This window comes from Leopardus geoffroyi, chromosome B1 (assembly GCF_018350155.1).
Source record: "Leopardus geoffroyi isolate Oge1 chromosome B1, O.geoffroyi_Oge1_pat1.0, whole genome shotgun sequence".
In the NCBI taxonomy this organism is placed as follows: Eukaryota; Metazoa; Chordata; class Mammalia; order Carnivora; family Felidae; genus Leopardus; species Leopardus geoffroyi.
In genome coordinates, this window is record NC_059327.1 from 198,472,450 (window position 1) to 198,490,390 (window position 17,941).

Genomic DNA, 17,941 nt, shown 5'->3' on the forward strand with positions numbered 1-17,941 from the left:
CACACACACACACACACACACACACACACACACCTGTATGTAGATACATCATAAGCCCAGTTTCTAGCCTGAACTTTCCATGTAACGTGGAGATATACTTACAGTATAATCCTATTTCATAGTTTACATAAATACTTGCAATGCGTATATATATATATCGCAATATATATAAATATATAATATATATAAAATGCATATATGATAAGTGAGTATTCACCAAACTTTACTTAACGGTTCTCACTTTGGTGGGCGTGTAGATTGTTTCCAGGGTTTTGACACTGTAAGTAACGGTTCACTGGACATCTTTGTGCACGGAACTTGGCCCAGATTTCAGGTGTCTTCTTAGGAGCAAAGTGTCATCCGTGGAATTGTTGGGATGAGAGTGAGAGCATTCCTAAGGTTCTTGACAGCAATGGTTCAATTGCTTTCATTAGAGTCAAAGCAATTTACGTTCTCATCAGCAGATTGCATATTTATTTGCCTCTTGTATCACACAGAGAGCATAACATTTTGATTTTTGTTTAGTCTTTTGGAGAATTATTTAGAGGCTTTAAAAAAATCTATCCTTATAACAAAAATGTTGCCCAAATTCTACTAAGCAATTGCTGCAAAACACATAGTTTAATGTAAAATTCTCCATCACCAAGAGTCACTCAACACTATTATTTTCTTTTTATTCAATCCAGGTCCTCGGAACAGAGAGAGGTGAGCTGTTTACATTTGTTTTCATACCCTGATATCATTAGGTTAAGTTCCATTTCCAGATTTATAGCATTAGTCAGTTTTAAAAAGGCTTGTTTCCGAGCCTGGGATGGATGAACCCCAGCATGTGTGCGTGATGGTGTGATCCAATTGTGCTAAGGATCTCCTACCTACCCAAGAGCCCTCTGGTTGAAACAAGGTGATTTAAATTGGGGGAGGGGGCGAGCTAAAGGTCCTTCTTCTGCCACAGGCAACTGACAATAAGGAGGCACCCTGTCAGCCCCTGCCACTTTATTATTATTTTTTTAATGTTTATGTATTTATTTTTGAGAGAAAGAGATAGTGAGCAGTGGAGGGGCAGGGAGAGAGGGAGACAGAATCCCAAGCAGGCTCCACGCTGCCAGCTCAGAGACACAGGACTCGAACCCACGAACCACGAGATCATGACCTCAGCAGGAACCAAGAGTCAGACACTTAACCGACTGAGCCACCCAGGCGCCCCAGCCCCTGCCACTTTAGAAAGACGTGGCCGGCCCACTCACTGCTCCACAGAAGCTCTTAGTCTCCGCAGCTTTGATGTCACCCTTGCACACACACGCATGCCCTCATTGGAACGCACGTGCACATACACGTGTGCACATCGTTGGTGCCATTGTGCAACACAATCTAACACTCACTCGGTAGCTGGCAAGATACTAAGCAGTAGTAAGTTCATGCTCACCTTTTATTTTTTTTAAATTTTTAATGTTTATTTATTTTTGAGAGAGAGAGAGAGAGAGAGACAAAGTGTGAGCAGGGAAGGGGCACAGAGAGAGGGAGACACAGAACCTGAAGCAGGCTCCAGCAATGCGGGGCTCGAATCCATGAACCATGAGGTCATGACGTGAGCCAAAGTTGGATGCTTAACCGACTGAGCCATCCAGGTACCCCAAGGATAGTGTTATTTCTTTCTTTCTTTCTTTTTTTAATTTTTTTTAATGATTTTATTTATTTTTGAGACAGAGACAGAGCATGAACGGGGTTGGAGCAGAGAGAGGGGGAGACAGAATCTGAAGCAGGCTCCAGACTCTGAGCTGTCAGCACAGAGCCGGACGCGGGGCTTGAACTCACAGAGTGTGAGATCATGACCTGAGCTGAAGTCAGACGCTCAACCAGCTGAGCCACCCAGGTGCCCCTCATGCTCACCTTTTAAATACCATTCACCATTCACTTTGAATGATGAACTATGTCCAAAGTCGAAGGGCCTGAGCCATGGCCAAAGACTGAGGACAGGCAGCATAGTTCCACAAAGCAACACTGGGTTAGGATTTCAGAGGCTACCACCAACTCACTGTGTGGTTTGGGCCACGTTGTGTTGCCTCTGTGGGTCTCAAGGATGCTGTTCTTTATGCCAAAGGAGTTAGTTTCGAGCAAGGCCTAACTAGGGTCTGTAGATTCCCAAGGGTCCCTGACGGAGGAATGGGGGTTGGTGATTCTAAATAATGTTAAGAACTACAGGAAACTGTGCCACTTTCCACACTAAAGCTCAACACCCTCACATTAAAATGTTCGATATTGTTGCCTTGGACTTCCATGATTATCAGTGCAGTGAGGTCACGTCATTCAGCTCGTGGGGAGCAATGATGTCACGTTGTTCAGCTCATGAGGGGCATGTGCTCTGGAGGGCTGCTGATGACATTGCCATGAAAGGATTTTATGGGATGGGTGACTAGTAGACCAGTCATCGACCCCCATAACGTTGCAAGTAATCACAGACCTTCAACCAGAGGTGTCCAGTCTGTGACCGACCTTGGACTAAACACAGAGCAACGACCAGAATTAAGACACGTCAGTGTTGATATGCTTCCTTAACTTTATTGCTCAGGACAGCCCCTGGGAGAGTGTTTTATGGCCTTTCACCTCCTAGTATTATTACATGCCCTCAGTGATTCTGGATGGCTGGTTAAAATCTATTCATGATGAAAAGGAAATAAATAGTGGGAACACCCACGGCATATGTAATTCCTAAATAACTCCAGTTCCTTATGGCTGGCAGAACTTCTCAAAACGGAAAGATCAAAGGGGAAAAATTACAAAAACATATTCCTGCTGGTTGCCGGGTAGGTACTGGTCTACTTCAGAATTCTGGGAGCTCTCCTGCCTTTTCACACAAGAGGTGAGGGGATTCAGGAGCGCTCAGGCCAGCACTGGGCCACCCCATAGCCTACATTGCTCAGGACAGTTCTTAGGTTTAACTTCGTGATTTCCCATGTAAGTTTTCATTTGAATGCAGAATTCAACTTCAGTTCACTTCTACGTCAAGCCCTTCCAATACCAAATACCTCCCGATGTAATATTCTGTGTTTTGGGAAGCTCAGTGATGAATTCCAAATTCAGTAATCTTGATATTTGAATATTCACTAAGTTTTTATAGCTTCAGGGAGAAGCCACTCCCAGGAGCCAGGGGTGTTACAGAATATGTTAAGTTATAGTTTCCACTGACCACTGACAGCCCACTCCTACAAATCAGAGATCACTCAGATAAAATTATAGAAGTTCCAGTAGGTCCCCAATCATTTTCCTTTTACAACCTGACTACATCATGTGACTTCTTTATGTAGTCCCTCATTGCCAGATGAAGCCTGAATCGATTCACCTGTCACAAAATCAAAGCACTCAAGAGACTCCTCTTGCCATCACCAGGTAAGGAGCCAGGAATTCCTTGTTGGGCTTCAGCGTGGCGGTCAGGCCAGGTGTTGTCCTGGGTAATGACTCACCAAGGTGTCCTGAGACAATGGAGATTCTTTAGTCTTTGCTAATGAAGCCCAGCGATGGCCCCAAGGGAAACCTGCGAGTCACAGCCATTATGGAAGCAAATGGCACTATGCTTCCTGCAATTTGTAAGTGATTCATTGTTAGAGAAGTTTGGGAGATTTGAAGGCTTGGATATTAACTAGACAGGATTAACTGAACGGATGCAAAACAATCTGGGGAAAAAAGTTGGCCATTTCTAATTATACCCAGTTGATGACCACACATAAACTTACAGCTACTTTTGAACAAACCTTTATAGATGGTTGGGCGTTGAAAATGCCATTATCTGATTTAACACTTGCCTGATCAGGTTATTGTGACAATTGCTGTCCCAACTGAAGCAAAGGCTCAGGCCAGTGATTCACTGCCCAAGGTCACTGTAACGGTAAATTAGTGGTGGCTTCAGTAAAACAAACTCCAGAGCCTCCAAAATGACTGCTTCTAAGTTCCCCCATGATCCCAGACTGGCCGGGTGGCCCCAGCCTCAGTTCATGCCAGCCTCCCACCATCTCAATCCTTGTTGTCACTTAATGCAGGACATTTGCACGTGCTATTCCCCTACCACTTCTTCCCTCTTTCCACCCTCTCGCTACTTGGAAAACCCCTCTTCATCCAGCAGATCCCAGTTTGAAGCCACACTGAATTTAGGAGATAGTTCTGACCCACTCCCCAGAGGCAATAAATGAGACCCAGAGAGGTGGAGTTCCTTACCACTAAAGTCAAGTCCAGCTTCAAAACCCGAACACTTTCCAGTAGTCCATGCTTCCTATAATGGCTTGATTCTGAAAATGCGGTCCATGAATGCTGACTTTTCCCAGACCTGTTGCAAGTGCCCAACGAATGTCAGCTCTCATTGCCATTGCCAGGCCTGCATATCAGGGGCATGATCTCCATCCCCCATTACCCCCCTTCCTTCTCTTGCATATTGTTGTTTTAATCATCTTTTATTATATTTTTATAACCTTTTTCTCTTACAGATTTCCTTATAATAATCCACAGTTTTCTCACTTAGCTCACATTTCAAAAAGGAACAAAATAATTTCTATTCTCTTCTTGCTTGCTATGGCTCACTCTTCTTCAACTGGTAAACAATTTCTGTAGACTATTAGCTCCAACCTATCATTTTCTAGAGTGACCGTAGTTACAAGGAAAGTCTGAATTCACAGCTCCCAAAAGCAAAGAATCATGATATGTGCTCGTTGAAATACAATGGAAAGAACTTGTATGGATCAATTTGTTCCATATCTGTTGCCTGTCTTGAGAAAAGAGAGAAAGAACCAGCCTCCTATTACCTTACAAAACAGAAACTCTCGTAGCACAGCCGGTGAAATATAAAGTGCTTTGTAAACGTGACTTAGTCCATTGTGACTGGCCTTGCCTTTGCGTGGAATTTTACCCACCATGGGAAACACTAACATGCTGTCAATTCTAACATTTCCTTTAGCTCACCACTCGTGATGAAAAACCAAAGTGCACAAAACAGAGGTAAGAGCGCCTTATGCGAGAATTATGAAACAAACAGGTAAGCCATCACACTACGATGTTCCTGCGCTGTGACTTTGCTTTTGTGAGCCTCACCATCATTGAGCTGATGTCTGTAGGTGTAATTAGCTCATTTTCACCGATAGATAGTATTCCGTTAGGTCAATATAACGATTTTTGTCCATAATTAAATCCATAAAATTCTAGATGCATTTTCCAAAGTAGACATTGGCGTCACCAACAGCTTATGAGTCCTCCTCATTCCCCAACATCTCCAACAGTTGTTTTTGACAAACTTTTAGTTTTTGCCAATTCTTTGGGTGAAACACAATAGATCTATCTTAAGTCTGTCAAATTAAGGACATCAAACTGACTTCTCTTACTGGTTGTAAACATAAAACTCAACAGGATGCCTGTCTGCAGAGATGTCTACAGCAACATATGAATATAGTGTTGTATTCCTACTGGTGGTGGGTTTTGATATCGTTAGTATTATTTTGTTCAAACAAATCTAGTGTGTTTTTTTGCATTTCTTTCTTCACCCATATGCTATGGAGATTCTGTGTTCAGGTCTAATTTTGCACTCTCTTTCTGTTGAGCCACAAGAGGGCTTAGAGCTGGAGAAAGCAGATTCTCGTGGGATAGAGTAGAATGACAGAGGGTTCCAATGACCTCAGTCCCCATTCTGCCTCTCTCCCTGCAATAACGTCATCTTGAGTAAGTTCATTCTTAGATCCTCCCCCTCCCCCATCCATAACAATAATATTAACTCACAGGGTTATCCACACATACACAGTCATGTGACACATAGTAGGCAAGTGACGCACCTTAATATCCTTCCTTCTCCAGGGATGCCCTACCCAACTGACCCATTAGACCTAGGAGTTTCCTCCCTCACCTCTATCATGTCCTTACTCATCTTCTGCCTTATACTGTCTGGGCCTTAGATTGGAAAACCAGTCTGGAAAGCTTATTTCCCCTGATGTGCCCCTTGCTAACACAAGTCTCCCAAGGGAAGAGGCTTCCCTTTTCTTTTTCTCTTAACATAATTTATTGTCAAGCTAGGTAACATACAGTGTATACAGTGTGCTCTTAGTTTTGAGGGTAGATTCCCATGATTCACTGCTTACATGCCACACCCAGTGCTCATTCCAACAAGTGCCCTCCTTCCTTTTTTAAAGGAAGGCAGTCCAAAATAGCTGCGATTAATGGGACAGGCTCAATCCCCAAGAATGAGGGGACAAAATGACAAAAACAGTAGTCCTGGAGGCCAGAGCTAGATGTATGAAGATAGAAAGACTTAGAGTTTTCAGGTAGAAGGTCCAGGGGCTGAGTGGGCCCAGAAGGGCCATTATTTATCAGGATTGTGAAGATATGCTGCAGGGATGGGAAGCAGAATCAAGCTTAGAGAGAATTCCAGTCTTCATTTGAAAGACAAAATCATGCACAGATGGAAAATGAAGAGTAATATAAGAGTGGAGTAGCAGTGTTAGTGATGTGGATGTGGATGGCCTTCACATACATGGGTCCAGTCAAGCATCCCGGGACTGGGTGTATTTCATCTATACTGGGATCTTGCAAACTGTCCTCCACTCATGTTAGACAAACAGTTGCTTAAGGAAGCAGCCCAGAATGGACGGGGAGAATGTTGGGGCCTCCAAAGCCTTAAAACACCATCAATTCCTCCTTCAGTCATCAAACATCCATGAAGCACATGGTTTATACACAAAATTGGGCTGGTCCCTATGAGTACAGAACAGAGACAGCTCTGCCCTTCAGCTAACCACTACTTTTGCACCTGCGATGCTCCTGCATCAGTTTACTGGGCAGGTGTTCATTCTACTGAGTGAAAAGTCATTTCTGGATCACCAGGGCTCAGGAGAAATTAGCTGCATGCAGAACCACACAATCCTGGCACTCATGTTTTCAGTCTAGAGGGTTCTATGAAGCTTACTGGTCTTAACTTGAATGCCTCAGCCAAGGGACGTAGCACTCTTCATGTAGAATAAGCAAAATCTAGACCTCCATCACTGTAGACATTATCTTCCTTATTTTATGAGAAAGGAATTTGGGAAATACTTATTCTTAATAGTTCAGCTACTCCTTGATAAACAGACTTGGCTCAATTCTCTGATAAATGATTTCAAGCTAAGCTATTCGGAGTCTGATAATTCTGCACCCAACAATTCCAAAATGGGGGGGTTCCACACCACCAGACGATTCCTGACACCAGTTGGGTGACCTACCGTTCAACTCCCTTCTGACACTACATGGAGTCCATAGATTCCACATGTTAAGGGTTCAATCCCGCGAGATTGCACCCCTCCCCCCCACAAGCCTGTGTCAGCCAATCACATGGCCATTCTGACCAACCGGCTATAGAGCCAAGATTCCAACAAACCCTTCCCTAGGTTCAATTAATTTGCTAGAGTGGTTCACAGAACTCTCAGCAACATTGTACTTGCTGGATGACCAGTTTATTATAAAAGAATACAAATAGGCCACAGCCAGATAGAAGACTTTCATAGGGCATTGTCCTGAACAAAGGAGCTTCTGCCCTCATGGAGTTTGGGGCACTGTATGACGGCACATGGAACTGTTCTGGATCACCAACCCAGAAGCTCTCTGAACTGCATCCTTTGGGGCTTTGTAGAGGTTTCATTACATAGGCACAATTGATGAAATCATCAGCCACTGGTGACTGATTCAATAAGCAGTAGCTTGTGTTATTTATTTTGAGTGACCAGTACAGGTCAGACACTGTGCTAACAGTTTTATATACAGAAGAATTTTGAAATATTAGTATTATTGGTAACAGTGTGATTCTACAACCCATGCTTATTAGGCTACACTGCCTCAAATTTTATTGGCCACCTACATAGTGTCCTCCCCAAAGTTCTATTTACTCTGTGTCAATCTGTTCATTAATGTGACCCTCTGTTCTCCAAATAGGCGAGCCCTATTTTGTGGGGCTATAAAACTCAAATGCAGTTTTATGTGAAAATATATAATGTATGTATATGTATGTACATATGTATATGTATGTGTGTGTACATATATACATATATATTTGTGTATGTGTGTATATATAATATATTAATATGTTATTATTATTAATAGGTATATTATAATAATATAATATAATATGTATAATATATGTATATTATATATGTATTAATGTGTATATTATATATGTGTATATAATATGTAGTATATTATATATAATATATAATAATATATAATAATATATAATGGTATATAATAATACATGTATAATATATATAATATCCAAAGATTAGCTGCCATTATTTTAGAACAAAATCAGTGAAATCGTTGCCCTGGATTCTACACTCAGAATTTCATTCACTCATTAAACAAAGATCCAAAGGGCCTTCAGGGGAAAACGGCAAAGGCAAAGTTGTTGTGTTTGTTGTTTTGTTTTATTTAGCTCATTCTCTGCATAGACTACAAATGCATATAGCTATTTGCAAACACTCTTTTTCAAGTAGGACTCTTTAAATATTCAAGCAAGGCACTCAGAGTTGAAATATAATAAATCCGTTGCCACAGTATAATGAAAAATTTATAATCACTCAACACTATTATGTAAACTACACACACCAAGCGATAGAAAATGCTGAGAATGGTTATTTTCTTTTCTCAAGTATGTTCTTACTATTTTGATCCATGTTGGAAAGACAGTTACGGCCATTTCAGTAATAAGTCTCTATTGCTTCACTATAGTTTAAAATAAAGTTTTAAAAGCACTTTTTAAACATTACAATAGCACTTTTAGCTTTCTCTTGGTTAGGATTTGCCTGGCATACAGTTTCCATCTCATTTGTGACTGCTGTCATATATAACTGTACATTACCGGAATTTTTAAACAATTCTGCATCTAATTTATAAATGCTTTGTTTACACTTTTGATATTTATTGTGATTACTAATCTTTTAGATCGGTTTTTATATTATTTTGTGCCTTCTATTTGCCCTACTCTTTTTGACTGTTTCTTTTCTTGCCAGAGAGTGGGTTCATCTCTTAATTCCCCTCCCTTTTTCTCCTTTGGAAGTCACACATTCCAGTTCTACTCTTCCAAGGTGACCTTTAACATTTTAAATAAAAGAATGTTAGGATTTTCAAAATCTGAAGTTCATATCCTTTTCCCAAGCAATACAAGAAACTCAGAATGCCCTAATTCTAATGGTATGGATTCTGCACTATTTGGAAGTTCAAATTCGTTACTTACAAAATTTGAAAATCAGAGATGTTTGTAGCATGATTCCTATTTTTAAGGTCATAAATTGGTGGGTGAAATTAACTTACTATGATGAATATAATTTAAATATTAAGTGATCAAACATTTTTCAACAAACATTTTTGTACACCTAATTCCCTATAGCAAACATTCTTGGTCTTAACATTAAAAGCCACAATCCTTGGAACCATTAAAATAGGACATAAAATGCTCCAGAAGTACTCTGTTCTTCTTCATAAACTTAGAGAAAAATTCAGCTTTTTGATGACAAGAAGCAGAATAAATACACATATAACCTAAATGTTACAGTAACTGTCATGTAAATATTTGCTGACATTATATCTAGTATTTTGTTTCAAAAATGTACTGTCAAAAGTATCCCACTTTTTAAAAGTTCTTGTTCAGCTACTAACCAGAACTATAACTTTAGTTATATTTTGTAGACTGAATTAAGACTATACAGCTTATAATTCTGCTTCACACCAATCACCTTTCTTCCATGTTATATTATTGCTGTCCACTATTCCATTTCATATTGTTTGCATATTCTCAAGGCTTTATGATTTTTATACAGTTAATCCTTGCTTAAAGTTACTAACGTATTTACAAATACCTTTGCTTAGTGTTTCTCCTAATGCTTAACTCCTTCCTTGTGGCTCTGATTTCATCTTTTATTAGTGTTTATGGGAATGCCATGCAGTGAAAATATATTATTTTCATTGAAGCATAAGGAGGAAATACCACATCAAACCTTGACAAGTGGTAGTATCTTAAAACTTAGGTACCGCATGAAATCTAAACCCTTTCAGTGAACTTTTTGTATGGTTACTTTAAAATCCATTGGTCTACCTTGCTCTTTTAAAGAATCTTCTATCCAGGCATGATTTTGTAGCATTGTGCATTGGTCACTTGGAAAATGATTCCCAGACCTGAGCAGATCTTTCCAATGTTAACACATTTTATTACATAATAGTTTATTAAATCACATTTGCAAGTATCACCACCAGTCTCATCAGACAGGTCTAACTGTTGTGTATGGTGTTATACAACAGTGGTAGATACAAGTGTTTCCAAATTCCAGTTTTCACTAGGAAAGTCTAATTTTATAATTGGCAGCAAATACTGCCAGTTGTTTTCCACAAAGTGACAGCCTCCCTTGGTTCATTTTCTAATAAAATACCTACTAAATGCCTAAGTCTGAATAACATATTTTATCTGTTAGTCATTCTTTTAGGTTAAAAAAGTGATACTCCAATAAAAGAAAAAAGTTATTCCTTCAAGTTTTAAAAAAATACCGTTTTCCAAGTTGAGAACAAGCTTGGCTTGTTTCAGAAACTGAACAGAATTCGTTATGACCAGAACAGAGTAGACAATGTGGGATGGATGGGGGGGGGGGGGGGGGATGGATGGATGGGTAGATAAGATTATTCAGGCCTTATTGAAAGAAGTAAAACATTTGGAATTTATTTCAGGTGTAAAGGAAAGCATGTAAGCATTTTTGCCTGGAGTAGCAAAGTCAGAATTACATTTTTTTTTTAAGATTACTCCAAATGTGGAGCACCTGGGTGGCTCAGTCAGTTAAGCATCCAACTCTTGATTTCGGCTCAGGTCATGATCTCATGGTACATGGGTTGGAGCCCCTCATCGGGCTCTGTGCTGACAGTGTGGATCTTGCTTGGAATTCTCTCTCAGTCTCTTTCTCTGCCCTCCCCTGCTCACTTCCTCTCTCTCTCAAAATAATAATAATAATAAAGAAACTAATAAAATTTTTTTAAAAAAGATTGTTCCAGATGCCCTAGAGAGAAAGGGGCAAGAGAACTGAAGCAAGAGAACAGTCCAGAGGAGATCACCCTCCGGAGTGAGAGGACAGTGGCGTAGACCAACAAGGTGGCCCCAGGCACAGGAAGGAGTGATGAGTTCCAGCTCCTGGTTGGAAGGAGGCGGCGTGAGACGATAACAAAATCATATTTGTGTGTGAATTTCCTTTTCAGATCATAAACACAGCACCCAGATCCATCCTCCCCAGAGATGTCAGTCTCCAGCCCGCTATGGCCCTCAGGAAACTTTGCCGCACTGTAAAAACACAGGCTGGAGAAAACCTTTCCCCACAAGTTCTGATGAAAAGGTAAAACAGATACTTCTCTGCAGTGTCTTTCTAGATAAACCTAAGCATCTAAAGAGAGCTTTAGTGAACAATACCTAGAAGGAGATCATCATGACCAGCTTTAATTTGTTTCCCCTTCTGGCTACATATTACTGGCTTTTAATATTTTCTATGGGCTAATAATATTTCATATTGCTCTTTTACCAGTCTTTAATTTGCACACTCTCTGATTCTCAAAGTGGCTTCTTTTTTTATTACTCAAAAATAAGAGACATCTAGGACTGTGTTTTATACTTACTAGCTGTTCAATAATCTTTCAGGACCAGCAGGGATTTATACGCTACAACCCTTCTCTTTTTTTTTTTTTTTTAATGTTTATTTATTTTGAGAGAGAGAGTGTGTGTGTGACAGGGGAGAGACAGAAAGAAAGGGAGACAGAGAATCCCAAGCAGGCTCTGTATTTGTCAGCACAGATCCTGATGTGGGGCTTGAACTCACGAACTGTAAGATCATGACCTCAGCTGAAATCAAGAGTAGGATGCCTAACCGATGGAGCCACCCAGGCACCCCTGCAATTCTTTTTCCAATAAAAGACCCACATGTCATATACTCATTTCATTTGAACAGTCCAACAACTATTGTTTGAGCACTGATCATATGCCACACAATATGCTAGAGGATATGGTCCGTGCCCAGAGGAGACGCAGAGCAGGGAAATATGATGCTAAGAGATAATAGATGTACTCTCATTAGTCCTTCATCTATTTCCTGGTCTCTTTCTAAAATATTCCCCATCCCTATGATCTTCTTGGACCACGCTGCACTTAACATTTACTACATGGAAAGCGGGGCGTCAAAACGTTCTTTGTAGCTTCCATGCCCTTCCCTCAATTACCTGGTAACACTACTTACTAAAGGCTTTCACTTACGGGGCACAGAAGGATATGCTTCTTCTGGGTCTCCATCCCGCATCTCCATGTGCTTGGGATCCTGCTATGGAGCTTGCAAAAGGTTTGAAGCAGAAGCAGAGCATCCAAGATACCTCTGGTCCATTCCTATAATCCCCACGGTATCCTACCGGTCTTTTGTGGTCCTTGTATTAATTTCTACCTTAGTTTCTACAAAAGGTCCCCACACCCTTAAGTTAGACTTTGGGAAACTTTTGCACAGACTACCGTTACTTCCCCTTTTTATGTATCTGGCTTCCTTTCCCTCTTTCATCTGCTTCAGGAGCACAGGAATCCCTGAGTTCTCTCCAAAATCACGCCCCTCCTAGAGCCTGGGCTTCCACACGCATGGGGGAGGCTTGCAGTGCATCAGGACTTCCGTGATGGCCAACAATTTCAATCCACCTTTACAATTTGTGACCTACCCGTGTATGACCAATAATAATGTTCCCTTATTAGTATTCTTTATATAGTTGACTCTTTTTCCACTTTGTATCACTGCTCTAAATAGAAAACCAGTGTCACATACCATGGAGAGGAAGTGACCTTAAAACTAATTGCAACATTCCACTTCTGAGTATATATGCCCCAAAGAGCTGAAGGCGGGGAATCGGACAGATATTTGTACACCCATGTTCATAGAGGCATTTTTCATAAAAAAGCCAAGAGGTGAAAACAATCCAAATGACCACCATATATATATATATATATATATATATATATATATATAGTTATAGTTATATATATATATATAATAGTTATATATATATATATATGAGAGAGAGAGAGAGAGAACGGTTCTAAAAAGAATGAAATTCCCATACATGCTACAACATAGATGAACCTTCAAAACATCATGCTAAGTGAAAGAAGCCAGACACAAAAGAATAAATCCATGAAATCCACTGCTATGAGGGCAGAATAGGCCAATTCATAGAGATGAGGTAGAATGGCAGTGGCCAGGGGCTGGGAGGTGGGGGGGCGGGGGGGGAGACGGGGAGCTGTTTAATCTGTCTAGAACTTCAATTCGGGATGATGACAAAGTTTTGCAGGGAGACAATGGTGATGGTTGCAAAGCAATGAGAATGTACTCAGTGTCACTGCATTATATACTTAAAATGGTTTAAATAGTGAATCTGATGCTATGTATATTTTGCCACATTTTTAAAGTCCTTTTAACTCAAACAGAACAAAGCCATTAAATTATAGCAAGATCTCTTCACTCGCTAGTAGCTGTCAGCATAAGGATGGTTCTTCCGTTACTGGGGAGGTTAGAAATGCCAGAGAGATATTAAGGACATACTAGAACAAGAATGAAACATCCCTCTTGAATTATCCAAAGGTCTAAAAAGACAACTGAAGGGGCTGCTTCTCCCCCAGGCATTCCTGAGTTATTTAAGGCTGTGTTTGAGTCCCACCTAAACTCACCGGCCAGCACTCGTGACCACACCTGGACAAATAAGACCATAAAATCTCTAAGCGCTTCCAGTTTGAAAAAGTAAATAAAATCAGAATAGATGAAATGCACTGAGCCCTGCTAAGCCCCTGAACTGGCTAACAAGCCTTCCAGAAGCAGCAGACCACTCTGTACGCTGGGAGCTCACACTTCTGAGGCAGACGGGGCTCTCAGGCTCCTTTCTTTCTGGATGGAGCCTGTCACATGGCTTGGCAGGAGGGGAGCAGAGATGGTCCTGCCTCTGGGCCTTCCCAGTACCCACTCCCCACTGGGGGTAGGCACTCCATAAGGGAACTTATTCCAAAAGGGGTCTCAAATAAGAGGTGACTTTGATCCCCAACTTGATAGAAGAGAATGGCAGGGCTGGGTGAGAGGAAAGGGGAAGGAGGGGGAGGGGGAGGGACATACCCTGGAGGGTATGTCCAGGGAGCAGCAAACACATCTGGCTGGCCTGACCATGTCCTCATACTGGAGGGTGGTAACCAGTGAGGTTGCACAGTTGGGCTAGAGTTAGCTCACGCCTCTCCCACCACGCACGCTTGGTGTACCCATTGTTGTATGTGCTGGGAGGACCAGAGGCGCTGAGACAACAAAGACCTGGCCCTTGCCGACCACATGACAGGTGCCGACTTCCTGAGCCTGCTCCGTCCAGACATGCCTACGACACAGGATTGTGGCAGGGACAGGATTGGGATAATGAATGAAGAATGGCCTTGGAGATGCTAGACTCATGCAGGGGATTGTTTGATGTTATTATCCTTGGATCCCAGTACAGGAATTGCAGATCTATGGCACAGCTCTCTGACCTCCCTTCCTTCTGTTGTGGTGCATTTTATAATCAGAATAACTCAATTGGCACAATAATGTATCATGGTACAGGGAGAAAGCCGGACAGACTCAGGTCTACCACTTGTGACTTGAAGCGAGTGCTATAAAGATGCTCTCAGTCTGCACCTTTCCTTTCCTTCCCCTGCTTTTTTAAGCTTTTTTTTGTTTGTTGTTGAGAGAGAGAGAGATGGAGAGAGGGAGGGAGAGAATGAGTGGGGCAGGGGCCTAGAGAGAGGGGGAGAGGATTCCAAGGAGGCTCCGAGCGGCCAGCACGGGACCCAACGCAGGGCTCCATCCTACAGACCGTGAGACCATGACCTGAGCGGAGATCGAGAGGCAGATGCTTAACTGACTCAGCCAGCCAGACGCCCCTCCCCTGCTGTTTCTACAAGGACGAGGCCCACACTGGCTTCACCAATGATACGCATCCAACCTTAATCAGCTTCCGCAGGTGCAGACTCACAACACAGTGGTAGACAGAGATTTCTTATCCATGTTGAGCGTGGTGCCCAAGGGCCTTCCTCAACACCTGGGGTGAAATTTCTGGCTCCTTTTGATGGCAGACGGACTCTGTGTTGCCAGTTTCATAATTCCTAAGCCGTAATTCCTAAGGAATTGCCTTTCCTGTGTCCGTCTCCAGATCCAGGGATGGAATTTTTGTAGTGCGTGTTTACTATAAATCAAACTGTGATTTGGCACGGGTGGAATGAAAGTACACTTTAGGTAATTGATTGCTTAAAATCAATACTTCCTTTTGACCCTAAACTATTCGTCATTTCACCTGCACCGCAGGATGTCCCGCAAAACAACTGGTACGTTGGAGAGCACAGTCGCCAGGCAGCGGAAGAGGCATTAAGGAGGGAGAACAAGGTAACGCCTGCTGGAAAGCCCACCTCACTCTGTCTGCTGCCCTTGTACGGTCTTCTGACACTGCTCTGATGCACCGGCCTGTATCTCTCAGTGCTCAGGAGGTTGTCATTAAAAGGGGGACTCGGCTGTGTCACTGATTAGTCGTGACTGCCTCTCATTCCAAAATGTCTTTCGGTCCAGTTTTTATTATTATTATTGTTAAGTGAGAACAGTAAAAGCAGCCCTTGATTTGGGAGATCAAATGTGGAAGCTGGGGTGTAAATGGAGGTCACCATGGAAGGTGCCTTCCTTCTGCTTTCTTCCAAGTTCATCTCGTTACCAAAGGTCTGCCCAAGGTACGGGTGAATCTTTATGTCTCCTGTCTTCAGGAAAGGTGCAAGGATCATGAATGCTGTGATAGGATACAATAGGTGATGCTGTACTAACCACCCAAGATCTCAGTCACTTAGCACAGCAAAATAATTCTTGCTCACGTTCCTGGGCTAGAAAGGTTGGTGGGTTTGACCCAGGCTGGTGAAGACCACAACTCGGTGTGTGCTCCCACCAGTCACATGCTGGCTCTTACCACAGCCTCTCAAAAGGAACATTTATCTCTGCTCATGCTTCCTTGGCCAAAGCAATTCATACAGCCAGGTCTACCTTCCAAGAGGATGGGGAAGGACAACCCCTTTTGACCAAAAGGAGAGGGGCACTGAAACACTTATGAGCAGATCAAATGACCACCACAACCATCATCACAAATAGCAAATAGTTACTAAGCAACTATTCTACTATGGGCAGAGAGCCCTACTTGATTGTGAGACTATCTCAAAAGTGATAGACAGGGTCTCAAGAGTGATGCCACGTTGAAATCTCTCCTCTGCTAACCAGTACAATGCTTGGTGTTGAATGAGGAAATACAAAAATGAACACATTCATTCATTAGTAAATGGGTCAGTAAATGATAGGTCCCCAATAAATTTTAATAAAATGTAGCTCTCAGGATTGATACTGTAAAATTAAACAAGATAAATTATATATAAGTTTCTCAGGTAAATAGAATAATGCCCCCCGACAAGAGGCCCACATCCTAATCCCCAGAACCTGTGAATACATCACCTTACATAGAAAAAGGAATTCACAGAAGTGATTAAATTAGGAATCTTGAGATGGGGACACTATCTTGTATTATCTGAGTGGATTCAATGTAATCACAAGAATCCTATAAGACGAGGTAGGAATGTCAAAGTCAGACGTGGAGGCCGTGAGTCAAGGACCCCTGGCAGCCTCTGGAAGCCGGAAAAGGCAAGGAAATGGATTCTTCCTGAGAACCTCTAGAAGGAACTCAGCCCTGTGACCCCTAGATTTTAGCCTGGAAAAACCCATGTCAGAATTCAACCTCCAGAACTGGAGGAGAATCCATTGTTTTAGTCCGCAAAGGTCATGGTCATTTGTTACAGCAGCAGTAGGAAATTAAATGGTTGCTAACATAGTCTCCTGAACCTATTAGAAATAATTGGAACTATCTGATTGTCTAGGTGAGGAAACTGAGGCTAAACCAAGGTGTTGGTTGTAAAGGAAAAAGCGGCAGAACCTGTATTCAAGATCAGCGCTCTCTTCACAAAATCACAACTGCCTCTAGGAGCCATTTATAGTTCTTTACATTCAAATGGGGAGCCATAGGTGATGCCTTGGCTACAGGGTCCTCCCTTCCCTGTCCCTGGGGAATCCCACCATGGCTGACAGCTGCTGGGTACATGTGGGAACAGGCTGCCAACTCCGACCTTGCCTCTTCTTCTTGGCTATCAGTACCCAATGAGCCACAGTGCTCTCTGAGCCTGTCTCCCACCAGAAAAATTACTCTTAAAGACCTGCTTCCAGGAGCCGCTGCGTGGATGGTTCTAGAAGAGCAATGTATACATCACATAACGTCCTTCCAGAAATATCTGGGCACTCCAGCAAAGCTCCTTTTGCTTCCCTTCTGCCTCCTCCCACAAAAGCACTGAGAAAAGAGAATCTCAGTTGGATAACTGCATATTTTCCTGTTCTGTTGGTCTCCGTGTTGTCAAAACGTGTTTCCAATTAATGACAGATAATTTCATGTAAGTTGCAAGATTGCCCAGATTCACTGTGACAAACTCATTGCAGAAGTTAAGATGATAAATCCAAAAATCAGTGACGTGTCTTGGCCTCCCCTCCCTTTCTGATCTTGGGCAGTGTTCTGTGCTCGAATCTTAAGGCTTCAATTACGGCTGAATGTTTGAGGCCAAACAAGTTCCAGAAAATTCCTCAATCCCACTTCACGTACTCAGAGGCTGATTCATTTAAAGAGCAAAGATTTGGGCTTAGCTTTTAGGTACTCTACTAATTAGCCGCGATGCATTTGTGGATTCACTTAAGCAATTAGACTCTATTTCCCTTACCTGTAAAATAGGAAGTCAGTAACTTCTCACGCTTTATGCAAACACCGTGTGAAATAATGTGTGTAACATGCTTAGCATCTTGAGAGCGAGTCTCGATAA

General features: G+C 42.0%; 1 protein-coding gene across 1 annotated transcript in view; it reads left to right on the top strand.

Annotated features, from left to right (window-relative positions):
• Positions 1-17,941, top strand: part of CLNK (cytokine dependent hematopoietic cell linker) — a 164,159-nt gene that overhangs the window by 136,185 nt on the left and 10,033 nt on the right. The window contains exons 13-17 of the mRNA XM_045474547.1: positions 687-705; positions 3,303-3,384; positions 4,940-4,980; positions 11,227-11,360; positions 15,363-15,440. Of these exons, the coding sequence (XP_045330503.1) occupies positions 687-705; positions 3,303-3,384; positions 4,940-4,980; positions 11,227-11,360; positions 15,363-15,440 (354 nt within the window). The remainder of the gene's footprint in view (positions 1-686; positions 706-3,302; positions 3,385-4,939; positions 4,981-11,226; positions 11,361-15,362; positions 15,441-17,941) is intronic.